This window comes from Bemisia tabaci, chromosome 5 (assembly GCF_918797505.1).
Source record: "Bemisia tabaci chromosome 5, PGI_BMITA_v3".
Taxonomy (NCBI): Eukaryota; Metazoa; Arthropoda; class Insecta; order Hemiptera; family Aleyrodidae; genus Bemisia; species Bemisia tabaci.
The window spans coordinates 28,785,815-28,800,435 of NC_092797.1; the positions used below are offsets into that span (position 1 = coordinate 28,785,815).

At 35.2% G+C, this 14,621-nt stretch overlaps 2 protein-coding genes across 2 annotated transcripts; one reads left to right on the top strand and one right to left on the bottom strand.

The window, feature by feature from the left end:
- Positions 1-56: 56 nt before the first annotated feature.
- Positions 57-6,115, top strand: LOC109037844 (8-oxo-dGDP phosphatase NUDT18). The gene is made up of 5 exons (XM_019052671.2): positions 57-379; positions 1,030-1,220; positions 2,365-2,726; positions 3,690-3,795; positions 4,865-6,115. The coding sequence occupies exons 1-5, from the start codon at positions 280-282 to the stop codon at positions 5,108-5,110; spliced, it is 1,005 nt and encodes a 334-aa protein (XP_018908216.2). The 5' UTR covers positions 57-279; the 3' UTR covers positions 5,111-6,115.
- A 1,028-nt stretch (positions 6,116-7,143) lies between these two features.
- On the bottom strand, positions 7,144-14,612 carry Non3 (Ribosome production factor 2-like protein Non3). Its single transcript, XM_019052672.2, has 6 exons — positions 14,461-14,612; positions 13,052-13,184; positions 12,072-12,231; positions 10,565-10,844; positions 8,676-8,820; positions 7,144-7,586 (listed from the first exon to the last, which is right to left on the bottom strand). The coding sequence occupies exons 1-6, from the start codon at positions 14,481-14,483 to the stop codon at positions 7,416-7,418; spliced, it is 912 nt and encodes a 303-aa protein (XP_018908217.1). The 5' UTR covers positions 14,484-14,612; the 3' UTR covers positions 7,144-7,415.
- Positions 14,613-14,621: the final 9 nt, after the last annotated feature.

Consider the following 14,621-nt stretch of genomic DNA (forward strand, 5'->3'; position numbering starts at 1 on the left):
GAATGAGAGGGGAGGGTTAATTCCTTCTGCTTACATGGTAAGGACCTCTATCTATACTGTTTCCATGAGTCAAATGTTTGTGTTTTCTTTTTGTTGACATGTCAAAAATCTCTTCTCTTGTGCCAAGCAATTTTCACCATTTTCACTTAGAAAGTTCCATAGCAAGTGAATTCTTCTTTATTTATTAGTATTTCGTAAAATTGTCTACAGCTCCTAGTTTGATGCTGTGTTATCTCTGTCTGTCGAGTTTCTGTGCCTTCATTTGAGTATCCTTTTATCATGTTGGAACAGAACTTATCACGACTCCTCAGTGGCCAAGCAATCGAAGAAAATGAAGATTTGTGTGATTTCACCCTGGCTGATCAAAATGAAGCTTTCGGTAAGCATCATAGATTCTCATTAACTTCCTTCTCCACATGAACAATGTTACTGTCTAGTTTCATGGCTCTGACAAAACAGCAGTTGTTGAGGGAAAAAGCGACGGTGATACTGCGAAAATGCGGATCTCGATTGCTGGGTTTCAAAAAGTCCACTCTCATTTCAATTTCCAAAAGAAGACCTACAATCATCACGGCTTTAATCTCTCTTGGAATATTATTCACATGGAGAATTTGGCAATGGGGTAAATGCAAGAGAATTAGGGTTGAAGTAAGGAAATCACTGAGCAACTGATCAAAAACACATGCGTCAACAACACACTTTTCCACTCAGCACCCTGAGACTGTACAAAGTAGAGGATGGTGAGTTGATATTCCCCAGACAAGTTGACTAAGTTAACTGATTATTGTGAAGACTTAAAGATATTCAAAGTATTTTAATAGGATGTTTCTTATTTTTCATCCCTAAAATTCGGCAACTTTTTTTACAATATTTTATAGTCAAAACAGTTTTGAAAATTTTGTCCTTGAGTAAAATGACATCCCAATTTCCTCACATTTTCAAAGTCTTTTGGAGGAATCATGTGATTGGCACTTTACTTGTCTTACAACAATCAAAGGAAAGTAGTGATAAATCTTGTTATTTTTTCAGTTGCTAAAGGCATCGTCCCCTCCACACCATCTGATTACACGCCTGTCATCAATAAAACAGTAACATACATTGTGATGGCTGTAATAATTAATAATGAAGGAGATGTACTAATGATTCAAGAAGCAAAGAGCTCTTGTGCGGGTCAGTGGTATCTTCCTGCTGGAAGAATTGATCCTGGAGAAAATATTGAGGTAAGAATAGCAGTACCGCTACTTTTGACAGATATAATTTTTTATTTGCACTCTCAGTGGTACAAAATTTTCTAATTAAAGTTAAAAAAAAAAAAAAAAAAAAAAAAAAAAAAAAAAAAAAAAAAAAAAAAAAAAACAAACGGCAGTTTACAAACTATAACTCTACTTAAGCCCATGGCGTGTGCTGTTGTAATTCAAAATAAATCATTTCAATAATTATAAAATATAGTTTTCTTATTCTGGGAAACAGGGTGCATTTATTAATAGATACCCTATAGTTTTTTATTACATGTATCCATCAATACATTTATCTTAGCTAATGATCACGTACAATGCTATCACCTTTTCTTAGTTTTGCTTTTTGGAGAAAGCTATGTTCATAAAAGTTCCAGCTTTAGACAAGATCCATAACTCAAATTTCTGAGTCCATCAAGATTGGTTGGATTTAAATGTTTTCCCTGAATTTTTTTTGGCCAGGCAAGGTACTCTTCTAGGGTAAAGAAGATGGAGATTAAGTAGTTTAATTTCCTGAGGTTTTTAAATTGAGCATTTTCATTTCCGTTTCCGCTGATTTTACTAGGTTTTTTTCATTCATGGATGGAATATTTGCTAATTGGCTAGGAAAAATACTCATACTGCCTAGGTAATAAGCTTTTTTTCCTGTGACAAAACCCAATTGAAGGGCACCGTCAGAAGCCTCAAAATTCATAAAATGTTTAATAAGTAATTTAGGTTTAATCTGAACAAATTAAAGTTTTGTGGAAATTTTTTGTTTTCTCCATCACCCTTCTTCACTAAGTAACATCTGGTGTCAAACACATTATTTACCTATGAAGTGTTTTAAGCCCATGGAAAAATTCAACAAATAAGTTCAATTCCTGGGGCTCTGACTTAATTCTTGGTTTTTTGCCGATATCATGTTTTTCAGAGATTTTGAAGGGCCCCTCAGGTAACAGCAGCAGTCTTGTTGTGGTTAAAAATTAGGGTTCCATTAGTTGAGAGCCACTCGGCTGACTGTGAAAGCTCGCTGAAGTAAGCCTGGAACTGCTGGTAATCTATAAAACTAAGCAACTATCTAAAATTACAAGTCTTGAGACTTTTCTACTTCTTCTGAGAGTTTGATGGTTTCATTTTAATGTTTCAGGATGCTGTCAAACGTGAAGTTTTGGAAGAAACAGGCCTAGAAATGGAACCAACCACCTTGTTAATGGTGGAATGTGCAAGTAAAGGTTGGTTTAGGTTTGTGATGACTGGCTTAATAGTTGGGGGTAGACTGAAGACCCCTGCTGATGCTGATGCTGAATCACTTCAGGCTAAATGGATCAACGATTTGGGTGAAGTGAATTTAAGGGGCAATGACATCAATCCTATCATAGAGCATGCCAGAACCTATTACAGTCAAAAACAACTGGAAAAACCTTGGCATGGACCCCTGCTACCAGCTGTCTCTGTGAGCCACAGAAAATTATTGTTAAGGCTTGTGGTCTGCAGTGTGCAAAAAAGCAGGTAAATCTTATTTTCTCCTAAAATTCAGAGACTTTAAAAGGAAGTTCAAGATCCATTGACCTCTAGGCAAGGTGCGAATTTAAGAATTATGATTCATGCTTTTTCATTCAAATTGCATGTAAAACTTGATTAGTACACCAAAAATTACTGAAAATATTAACGTATTTCAATGCATAAAATCGAACTTCGCTCATGAAAAAAATCATAATCTATTTGAGTTGAATCGCACACTTAACATTATTGTGACAGTCTCAGTGATGTGAAAATATGACAGCCTCAATCTCGATACTTTAGCTCAGCTACAGCAAATTGTTTACACTTTGAACAATAAAGGGTGGAAAATGAGCAATGTTTGATTGAGAAGCCTACCAAGACCATTGTAGTGCGCGATTTGACTCTTGTAGAGTATCGTGTTTCTTGCGACTGGGCAATTCCTGTGACCAATGTAAAATTAAAACATTTATATCTTAGTTGGGAGTTGATTTTTATAATTTTGAATGCAAGAATCGTGTCTTACTTTAAGGAAACATGTATCAGAATGCTAAAATTTTTACCTTGTTCAATAGTCCAATGTAGCTAACTTCTTTGGATTATTAAATACTCAAAGATCTCAACGATCTTGGGAAAAAAAATGTTACACCTTCTTTCTGGAGTGTACTTTTTGAATGGGACTTAACATGTGCTAAAAATTTCGCAGGGTACATTACTGTAATGAGCACCTCTCCTAAGAGGCTTGAAATAAGTCATTTCTACCTACCCAGTGCATTTTTTACTCAGAGGTTTCAAAATGAGAAAGAGGACTCTAGTTGGCCAGAAAAGTTTCTTCAGGGAACTTGCGAAACGGCTAGTGCATCATAAATTCGATCTCCAGAATTAACATGAAAAATTCAACTGTGTTACAGATAGCTTGCAATTTCCAGTGATTTTTGTCTGGTTTCTTTTTCACTCTTTTTCTTGTTTCAGCAATGATGTGCATGTTCTGCTGTCAGAAAAAACAGAGGCGCACTTTCCATTTTGTGAAATCAATCACAATCGTAACCTGCACTCTGTTTTGCGAAAATTTATGATGGTAAATTTTTCTAGAAAAATGTATTTTCTTAAATGTCTAGTTGTGAATCTAGTTTTGGGTTGAACAATATTTTCCCACAGAAAACAGCTAACCCAAACTTTTTAACCTAGCTATTCAGTAGGAGTAATTAGGATCTCTCCGAGCTTTTTAATTGATTGTTTTTATGTATCTTGTGCGAGGAAAAACTTTTTGTGCTTGCTTCTGATTGGTGATGGATGATATCATTCAGTCTTGCACGGAACCGAAGCATTTTAAATTTGCAGAAAAGTTACTCTTTTTGACCAGTGTACACCACGGTCTCAGAGTTATTTTCTCACGTTTTTATTGCACACACTGTATTCTACGTATTTTTTACCATCAGGAAAGTTTATTTTACAAGCCAAAATTCACCCAAGGATTAGTGACCCATTCTCAAGAGTACCTATGTAGGGCAGTTGCAGATTTTTCTATCTTTCTTTGAGATACCCCTTTTTTTTCACTTCCATTTTCGTTTTGTTTTCCATTTTTAAAAACCAAGAAAATTTATTTAACATGGATGAAAATTGTCTCGGCAACCCTTTCTGAGAAATTTCAGTATATGCTTCCAGTAATAGGATAGGGATAAAAAGAGGGCAAATTCAGCAGGAGAAAGAGGGAATTAAATCAGAAAAAATAATTCTAAAAAAACGTAGGAAATTTGGGCGTTTGACATCATTTCGAAACAAAAACTTACGAGGTTTAGCTGTTAAAGTGGTTTTCTTGCCCAACTCTGTATTATCTATCCTCACATAAATAGAGAGGATACTGGTGGGAGAGGGGGACACCAGAATATGTAAAACACCATGGAACCATCATGACAGCATCACAATAGAAACTTTTGTGAATTATGTTAGGATCTGCTATATGTACAGCAATTACTAGACTGAGGGGAATCTAAAATTAGTAAGTTTTATATTGTTTTACGTGACCAATATGTTTTCACTGATAGAAAAAAAAAGCCTTAGAATGTGACACCGTCAATTTTCAGCTCGTGATAAAAAATGACCCTTGTAAACCTCGATTTATGTATTTATTCCCTCCTATTTTGCAGGAAATTTTTGGTGCTGACTTACCTCCTCACAAACCTCATGGAATTCTGAATGTCGAACACTGTAGCCAACCCGGAGACTCAACTGATGGGTTTTGCATCACTGTTCTTGTCTCATTTAAAGTCCCAGTGGAAGGGATCTTTCCAATTGACAAATACTCTTGGGTGGTGGTTGGCAAAGAAATCGGTAAAGCATTGCTGGAGAGAATACCAAAAAATATGACTGTACCTCTACATGTTATCCGGTAATTCTATGTTACCTTCCTCTTGGCCATGTTAAACTCAATATCTTAAGTAGCTTTTAGGAATTAACTTTCTTAATTCTTTTTTCCCTTTAAAGTTAGGCCAGTTTTCAGTATTATTGTTAAAACTTCTGAACGTCTATGAAATACATGTCAGAGGAAAATAATTGTGACGACTTAAATGAGCTCTTTCCATTAACTTTGCTAATTTTGATAATGATTTTGGCACTGAACTAGGTCAAAGGAGTAAATCTTTGCGTATATCAGACTTTATAACCTTTACTATTTTATTGAATTCCTGTGTCAAGAAAAGTTAAAAGTATCCATCAGGATTAATGTAAAAATACAGACCAAAATGCTGAGATGAGAGACTAAAAATTTTACTTTACTTGCTATAACGATTGATGAATCTTTTATTTATCTATCGAATTTACTTCTCTGTTTTGAAGAGATTGTGGAAAATTTCTATTTTTCAGTATTAAGTAAAATTCTTCGATAATACTGAAAGTAAATATATTCATCATTTTGTAATAGCCAATTTTTTTTTCGAAAATGAGCCAGCTCCCTCATCTACTTTCATCTCGGCCCTTGAATAAATAGATGATGATCATTATTTTGCGCTAAAACAGAATGGAATAGGTATCTAGACAAATTGATGTACTAAGGAACGTTCCCTGTTTTACAGCAGTCTGTTCAGTGCACAGTGCAGCACTTTGTGATTTTAGTTAGGTGTCAGAAGTTTTACATGTTGATTTAAGTATACAAGTGATGTTTACATATTTTCTATTTATTTATTAGTTAAATTGTTTATCTTTTGTTACTTTTTACTGCAATAGCTCTTCAGGATTGATCTGAAGGTAATATGTAATGTTGAGGAGCAAGTAGTACTTACCAAGACTGCAGTTTATAATGTATGCTCCACCATATTTATGTTTGCAAAGCTTTAGCAACTACTTAATTTATTATTTTTATGGCAATTTTTTTTAAAAATATATTTTTGTACTGATTTCTTCCTGCAGTTTTTTCTTATCTTCCCTAAAGTTCGTACACACTGACGATGAAAAATATTACATCCACAACAGTGAAAATAATGATTTAGTGATGGAACCGAACATTTTAATAATTTTCCCGGAAAAGGGCATACAATAAAAAATTTAGTTTTGAGAAAGACGCTCTTGTAAGCTCAAACTGCTAAATAAGCTGTCCCAAAAGAACTGAGATTTGGCCTGCTTTGATCAAACTATTAAAGATATCAAAATAAGGTTTGTAGAAACTAGCAGTTTATTTCAGTAGCTTCCCAAGCTCCAAGCTTCATGAATCTCATCTTAAATTCATTTTGAATAGTTATGATCAGATCTTCAGAAGTGTATCTAAGGTAATAGTAGAACAAAGATTTTTTTCAAACTCCTTTAATAAATTAAAACACAATTTATTTGTGAAAATATAAAAGATTACTAATATAAGAGATATAAAGGAGGCTTGTGCCATTCAATGGTAAAAAAACTGTAGCCCGATAGCTTCAATAGTTTGCTCAGAGCAGGACAAGCCCCGGTGTTTCGGGGACAGCCTTGGTATATACTTTCAAAACTTTTGGCTGCCTGTTTTTAAAAATTAAAAGGAGAGTTTCGGATGCATAGTAATGTTGAAATTTTGAGTTATCTTTCTGCTTAAATTTTTCCAATCTTCTAAATTTCCTTAGACTGTCTTTCTTTCATTGATTTTTACTGCATATTTTAGTTTATCCTTATTTTTCATTTCTGTATATTGTCTGAATGTTATCTCCATTTATTTCTAATTTTTTTATTTACTCTTATTCATTATTTTTTTTTCATTTTTCATTTCTGTATATTTTCTGAATGTTTTCTTCATTTATTTCTAATTTTTTTATTTACTCTTATTCATTATTTTTTTTCTTTTTAATTTTTAATTACCTATTTTATTTTCTTTTACTAACAATTTGTATCTTATTTTCGTTTCTTGCATCACATGAATTACTCGGCTTGATAAATTGGACAAAAATAAGAAAAATGGCAGAGCAAATAATGAAAATGATGATTTATTGACATAAATCCGTGAAATACATATTAAAATTCTGATGAGAGCAATTTTTTCATTAATTTTTCTATACATTCATTCATTTGATTATTTGATAATTTTAAATATCTTTCATCAAATGTTTCCTTCATTCTTAGAGAACAGAAATCTATGGCTGGTCTGAGTTTTTTAATTAGTTCAATTTTTTAGCCTTAATGTATTCACATTGTGAGTCAGTCTTTCAAAACTATACCTCCGGTATTCCGATACAGTCGTTCTTATTTACTCGCAGATTTCTTTTTACTACGTTGCTCCTTTCGCTCTGCGTATGATTTCTTAAGTCCTTTCATTTTCCTGGTTTGTAATGAGTTCACGTCTTGCTTGGTCATATGCACACGTCCTAATTTTGAGCCAAACGCATCCGTTCTGATGTTCTTCTTAGGTTTAGGCTGAAAAAGCATTAAAACAAAAAAAATATTTGAGCAATTGCTACAATACACAAAAAAGGGCTAAATCAGGCATGTAAGCTTATAAATCTTTGCCTCATAAAATAAAGTGAAAAAGGTCCATAAATTCTTAAGTAATGCCAATGAAGAGGTTGACTTAGGTATTTCAATTCATACTGTTTAGTAGAATCCTGAAAGTACGATTGCTTGTGGTTTTCTCACCACCAGAAGAAACTTGAATATTCTAAAATCTACTAAGCATTCTTACAATAGTACGTTTGCCAGATACAAAAAACTATAGGTACTTATAGAAAAGTAAACCATTAAACACTTAACAGGACAGTTGCGCTGGTCACAGAATTGTGTTTTGATGCTTGATTCTTGTAAATTAGCTAAAAATAATAAGATCTGTCCAAACCGCAACTTTCGACGTCAAAAACCCCAATTTTCAAAAGGCGATATCTCCGTTAATATTGAGCGAAGAAAGTTCCTGTTTGGACAGCTCTTATTATTTTCAGCTGATCTACAAGAATCAAGCATCAATAACAATTCTGTGACCAGCACAACTGACCGATTAAGATTAATTCTCCTTCTTATACCCCAACATCAGCTGTCATCAAATGAACCGATAACGGCTGTCAATTCATGCTCTCAGTGTGGGTCCAGCTTAAGAAGACCAGTTCACAAAATTGGTTTTGGTTTAAATAAGGATTGAGATCTGTGATCTTTTATTTAAAATTTTGTTTTTCATTATAAAGACAGAAAAAATGCATAAAGCATGAGCTGAAAATCGAACCTTGAGATTTTATTTTCAAGGATCCTAGAGAGGGCACTTTTAAACAATTTATAGTAAAAAACAAAGTTTGAAATCTTCTTTCGTTCGATAAATATTGAGGCATGAAGGTTCCAACTGAGACTATCCCTCTAGCATCTCTCCAAAATGTTTTGGAAGTCTGGGATTTGGTAAACAAATTGGCATTTTTGCACAAATAATTTTCGAGTAGGACAAAGCATACACAGGTTATTAACATGGAAAAAATCTGCTAAATAAAACATGAAATTAAGAGAAAATCTGTTGAAGAAATGACTCACATCAATGGACGTTGGTTGTTTACATGCGCTCTTAAATAAGTCCTCAGTGGCTAACTTTTTACGACCAATTCTGAAGTCGACTGCTGGTCCGATTTCCTCTAATTCAACTCTTGGGATTCGACTTCCTGATTTTTTTAATTGCACCCTAATAAAAAAAAGAGATATTATCCGAATTAGAAAGAAATCAAAAGAAAAAATTATGAAACTTACAATCCTAAAATTTTGTAGGATGATCAAGTTAAATAAAGGTTTTATACTTCACTTTAAACAAATCATACTGGTAATTGCAAACCTCCAAAATATTCAAATCAGACGTCTGTTTACGGTTTGATGTGATTTTAGCATCTGTCAATGTCAAACTGTCAAAGATACAGTTTACAAAAAGACGGCATGGTACAACAAGACTCCAGAACAAATACTTGACTAGAACTACGGTGCCTGTGAGCAAGGAAGTGAAAATCAAGACTTGGATTCACAAATATATTAGTCCTCTAACAATGCTGCGATCCATTTTACCATGGGAAATAGTAACAAATTCAGGCAGCATCTGGAACAAAATGATGCTGCATGGCTACATGCTACTTGGTGATTACTTGCAATTAGTAATTTAGTATGTTTTATGAACTCAATGATTATTTGATAAAACTAGAATCGCTGCTAAGAACAAGGGAGCTGAAGGATGGAACGATCACAAAAAATAAAGAATAAGAAGTCAGCCTCAATGGTGTAGTGGTCAAGGCAGTTCGCTGCCAACTTTGAGGTCCCGGGTTCAATCCCCGGAGGAGACTGTGGATGATTATGCCACTCCAATACTCTGACCCTTCGAGGTAACAGGGTGCAGGAGGGACATAGTCACCCAGTAAGTAATTCATCTGCACGGATCGACTGGGTTGTGAAAAACTCGGTGATCACTCGTAGTGTGCGTGACTGCCAGCGCTACCTATCAGTGGAGATTGCAACAACATAATCCAACTCGGTGGAGGCATGGCCGTGCTCCGAAAATCTGTGCTCTGCAGCGTCTGCCACAGTCTTTGATAAGACCTACCATTGGCTATCAGACGGCCACAGAGCCTTGCGGGAATATAGAGGATACACAATGTGTCCATAGTACGAGGTTAAGGAGCACGGTCCAACTTCGGGGTGCACGACGGCAGTTGCCAGTTGCCTTGGCCCCTTGAGCGCGCCTCGCCGGTCAGCCCGGCCTTACTTACTTAAGGAATAAGAGGAAGCAGGAGCTAGCACTTGGTCAAGCAGTTGCAAGTCATTGTTTGAAACCTTCAAAAAGGTTCAGAAAGTGCAAAAATGAAGTTTTGAGAAAGTAAACCTGGTAGCGTCTGAGCGGAAAATTTTATTAGAGGAAACCTCTGTTCTTTGCAAAATTGCCACTAATCATCTCAAAGACTCCCAGAAATCGATTATTAATCATATTAAAAGGGCCTTTTTAGTTTCTATGTATGTAAGGCAAGGCAACTGAAAGTACAATCTTCGGCACATTTTCAAAGTTGCGGTTGGGACACACAACAAACGAATTTTGAGGTAAGAAATTGGCAGAAAAGAGCACTATTACACTAAATAAGTACAACTCTCTGGCGGAATAATAAACCTTACTACTGTTTCGCATGAGACACAGTCAATCCTTGTGAACTTACTGCTTTCTCATAGTTCTTGTTTTTACACAAATGACAAGGCAAAATTTGCTGTTGAATCCTTGAGTTTATCTAAATTAGAGTAAGTAGATGGATTCCAAATATTTGAGCGTCTTTTACTGCTCCCTTCGGTAACACCAAAGTGCTGCCGCCTCCTAAGTGACAACCAGCACCTTCTTGTTTGCATAGTCTTTCGGAAAGAATGAGAAAATACATGAAAATATTGCAGTATTGAAGAAATACCTGTAATTCCGCAAAAATATTTTGTCATCCGCAGCAGTGAACATGATAACATGTTCGAGGCCTTGAAGACGTATATCTGTGACAACTTCTCGCTGGAACATGTCAACTAGTAGATTTTGAATTCGTTTGTGGTCATAACTTGTCTGAAAATCTTCTCCTGCAAAGAGGATGCAAGGCTTGAGCCCAACTGCTACATGCTCCGTTTTGAACTCCTTGATGGATTTGAATGCTTCTATTTCTAATTCGACCATATCCAATAACTGGTGATCATGGGTCCTGCCTTTTGGGGGGAATAAAATTTCCTTTATCGATTAAATTTGTATTGAAAGATATACTTCACTGACCAGCAATAAAACGCATCCGATAAATTGGTTTTTTTAGTTAGTTCTCATTCACATTTTTTCCCATGACAGTCTTAACAGGCATAAGTGTGGGATGTGTATTAGATATTAAGTAAACACAAAACCAGAAATGGCTTGAATGTTTTTCCAAAGCGTTTTCTCCATAACTTCAACATATCTTGTGCTATATTATCAGCATTTTTGTCTTACACATGAGAACTCCAAAATTCTAAATCCTGTATAAAAACAGCATGATTTCCGAGGCACTCCATACAAATAAATGATCTTTTTCTATGATCAAAATCCAACCAAAGAAAGTGTTACAAAAATTAAAAAACAGAGTGACAAGTTCTTGAAAAGTCTAGTAAAATCTAAAGAAGATGAGTAATTTTACCCAGCTCTTCAGAGATTGGGCGAATTGAAATCTAGGGAAACTTGACACCCTGAATAAACCCGTCGCAGAATTATTTCCAAAATTCCCTTGACAAAAATAATTTTTTGGTGACATTCATTTCGTTTCGTAAATTTCCTACTTTCTAAGGGTACTCATGCTTCTAAAAAGTTCATTGTTGACTGGGAAGTTGAAAAGACCTCAAACCTTGTATGGCTTTATGCTAACAGCCGCAGAAAATGAGAAAGATTTTTTCAAGGTTGCATAATTCCGAATTGAGATCCTTCCATTGAAAAGCAGTACATACCTAGAGCCTAATCCTTAAATAGTGCCAAAACCTCATTTTATGAAATTGTGCCAATGATTTAGTTTAGGAGATCACAGCAGCCAGAATTACCTTTCTCTAACTATTTTGCTGCTTTTGGTAAAGATCAGTCTTTAGTTGACAGCCTCAACTGTTAGCATTTCCACTCTAAAAGGCAATTTACATTGCTTAAAAGCAGGATGCATCATTCTTTTCTATACATATATGTTATCCTAGAATAAAACTACAGAAACAGAGGATAAACCCTCATTAAAATATATGCAGCAGATGTACCTCGCAAGGACAGTTATGAAATCAAATGGCTCTATTTTATCTACTTTATATATCGTTAGATTTGTTTGAAAAATCTTTCCTCACTTTTTTTCAGGACTCAAATAAGACAAATTGTAAAAAAAAAGTGAAATGGCCCAGGTTCAAACAAAAGTAGCATGGACAAGTTGAAATGATTACCAAATATTAAACTATGAGGGTGCTTCTTATTCGAAGAGGCGAAAATAAATAGTGAGGCTCCGCGCCGCTGTGAATAATTTTCCAGGAGTCCAACATTTTCGAACGGCAAAATGTCATGTTTCTTGGTGAATAAAAGACCTCCTGGTTTTTTTAGTTGATACTGTAAAAAAAAAAATTTACATGCTCAGATCAGTGTACCAGTAAAGGAAATGTAGCCTGTTTTTATAGTTGATCTTTTAATTTTCCCTTTAAATAAGATACTAGAGCTAGTCTGGGTGGTGTGGTGACCAAGGCAAAACTCACTGAGATAGGTACCCTCATCCATCCCTATTAGTGATTTTTTTTTTTTGAGGACACTGAAAAATCCATCATTGTGACCATGGATGACCTTGCAAATCTATTTAACTGTTCGCTCCTTTGAGGCAGCAGGATGGAGGAGAGACTTGGTCATCCAGTAGTAGTCTGTCTACACTGTTCAACTGTTTTAGATTAAAACAAGCATCACACTTGATGCGTGCAGCTGCTAACAACGTCTATTAGTAAAGGATTGAAAACACTGACAAAGGAAATATCCAGAGCTGCTGCCTTTGATCAAACTTGGACTTTTTCTTTGGCTTGTTACGATAAATTTATTAATGCCGTGTTTTTTTGCTTTTGCAGTGTATGCTAGGAACAGTGTAGAAAATGCCAAAAATTCAGGCTTAGAACAGGCATCAGAAATTTACAAGAAAATAGACCAAAATATCTCCTTCAACTTTCTTGTGAATATTTGTTTAATGAGTCCAGAGAATTCACAGAAAATTTGAAGAGAGACAACAGTCTGGTTTTCTTTTAAAAAATAAAAGATGGGTAGAAATCTGGAATGGCACAACCAAAGAAAAGTATGTTTATATACTTTGATCATCCCTGGAGTAAAGTTGTAACTTCTAGAAAAACAGAGATACAAAACTAATTCTGGTTTTGATAAACTATAATCTTACAATTTCTTTCATGCAGTCCATAGTCAGTGCATTTGCTTTTTTGCCTCTCACGTACATTGTCTGCTTAGGGAATTCAACAAATCTGGGTTGCTTCTTCAGCAAAATTCGTCTGCCTTTTGCTGTCACTGGCCGTCTATTAAAAAATAAAAATTCATTAGTCTTTGATCCGAAGTACTTAAGTAATTATAAATATGAAAATCAGAAATCAGTGAGATACGAATAAAATAAAATAATACTTAACAAAAATTCACATTAATTAAATAAGCCGTCAAGCCATCTACTTGTTTACTTAATGGAATTCGATAGCCCCATCAATCGTCTGAGATCATAGAGCGTCCAAGAGAAACCTTTGACGCTCATTTATAAACACCTAAATCATCACATAATTCAAACAGACTCAAACAATGTTGATTGTCCGGCATCAGGTAATTCTGTTCCCAAACAATTCACTTTGACAACGCACCTATTGATGGACTCTGTTAGAATTACCCGAGGACTGGTGAATTTACATGAGAATGCACAACATTTCTACCTAATGCTCAGCGGTCTGGAGATGTTGATGGGACAATACAATCACATTCAATGAACAGAAGAACCAAAGTTAGTAAGTTTGCCTTGACAAAGTCCTTTATAAAGGTGCATTTGTGAGACAACAGAGATTCATTGCTGAAATTACCAGTTGATTACCTGCTGTTCAACTGAAGCCTGACTGCTTTCACGTTACTTTCATAATCGTTGTAGTTTACCCCCTTCCAACTTCAACTAGCTCAATGTTCCATTCAGTAGCTGCAAAGGTGCTGCGCTGTTTCGGTGAGCGTTGAACCGCCATGACAATTATCTGGTAAAAAGCGTCATTTCGACAGGCATTCAAATATGATAGTCAAACTCACAACGCACTTACCTGGGTAATCACTGGTGAGGTCTGCTGTCTGTCACAAACTTACTTTTAGCACCAGGTTTATATGCTGACATTAATTACTCCCTTTTAAAATAAAAAGAACAAAACTCAACGACTTGATAAAATCGCATGAGCATGCATAGAATGATACCAAATCAAAATGAGGTGGGCTGCTTGACACCTAGTTTTCTATGCCTGTATAGATGCAACTGGGCTTGAAATTTGGATTACGTCTGTCGCATAAACGTGGCAAACCAAGATACATGGTTTCAAAGTTTCACTGCTGAATTGTATTCAGTCGCCTTTACACCCTTGCATTATCCGCTAAACGCCTTTTGAGCCGTTGAAATGGTAACATGCAAAATACATAAATCTAAAGAACCAAACGCTTTTAAAACTTTGGTTCAAGACTGCGATACCTTCATTTTAGGTTAAAATCATGTGCATGATACTTTCGAAAAATAATTTGTCAAGACGTGGAAAAAACATTTCAAAGCAAAATTACACTTACTTGACCCTCTGTATAAATGGCATGATGATAGAGACGGTTTTAGTTCATTCATACACGAATATATTGAAAAAGAATAATGATTGCTGATACTCTACACACGTGTGTTGATGAACATAACCAAACAAAACAACAGTAACAGTTGCAATATATCGACTATCGAT

What these genes read in the sequence shown, in the direction of transcription:
- Non3 (XM_019052672.2), bottom strand. Translation starts at nt 14,483, where the DNA reads ATGCCATTTATACAGAGGGTCAA. An exon ending in CCATTTATACAGAGGGTCAA is followed by an intron (nt 13,185 to 14,460) that starts GTAAGTGTAATT and finishes ATTTTTTAATAG; the next exon opens with ACGGCCAGTGACAGCAAAAG. An exon ending in ATATTTTTGCGGAATTACAG is followed by an intron (nt 8,821 to 10,564) that starts GTATTTCTTCAA and finishes TTTTTTTATTAG; the next exon opens with GGTGCAATTAAAAAAATCAG.
- LOC109037844 (XM_019052671.2), top strand. Translation starts at nt 280, where the DNA reads ATGTTGGAACAGAACTTATCACGACTCCTCAGTGGCCAAGCAATCGAA. An exon ending in TGATCAAAATGAAGCTTTCG is followed by an intron (nt 380 to 1,029) that starts GTAAGCATCATA and finishes TTATTTTTTCAG; the next exon opens with TTGCTAAAGGCATCGTCCCC. An exon ending in ATCCTGGAGAAAATATTGAG is followed by an intron (nt 1,221 to 2,364) that starts GTAAGAATAGCA and finishes TTAATGTTTCAG; the next exon opens with GATGCTGTCAAACGTGAAGT.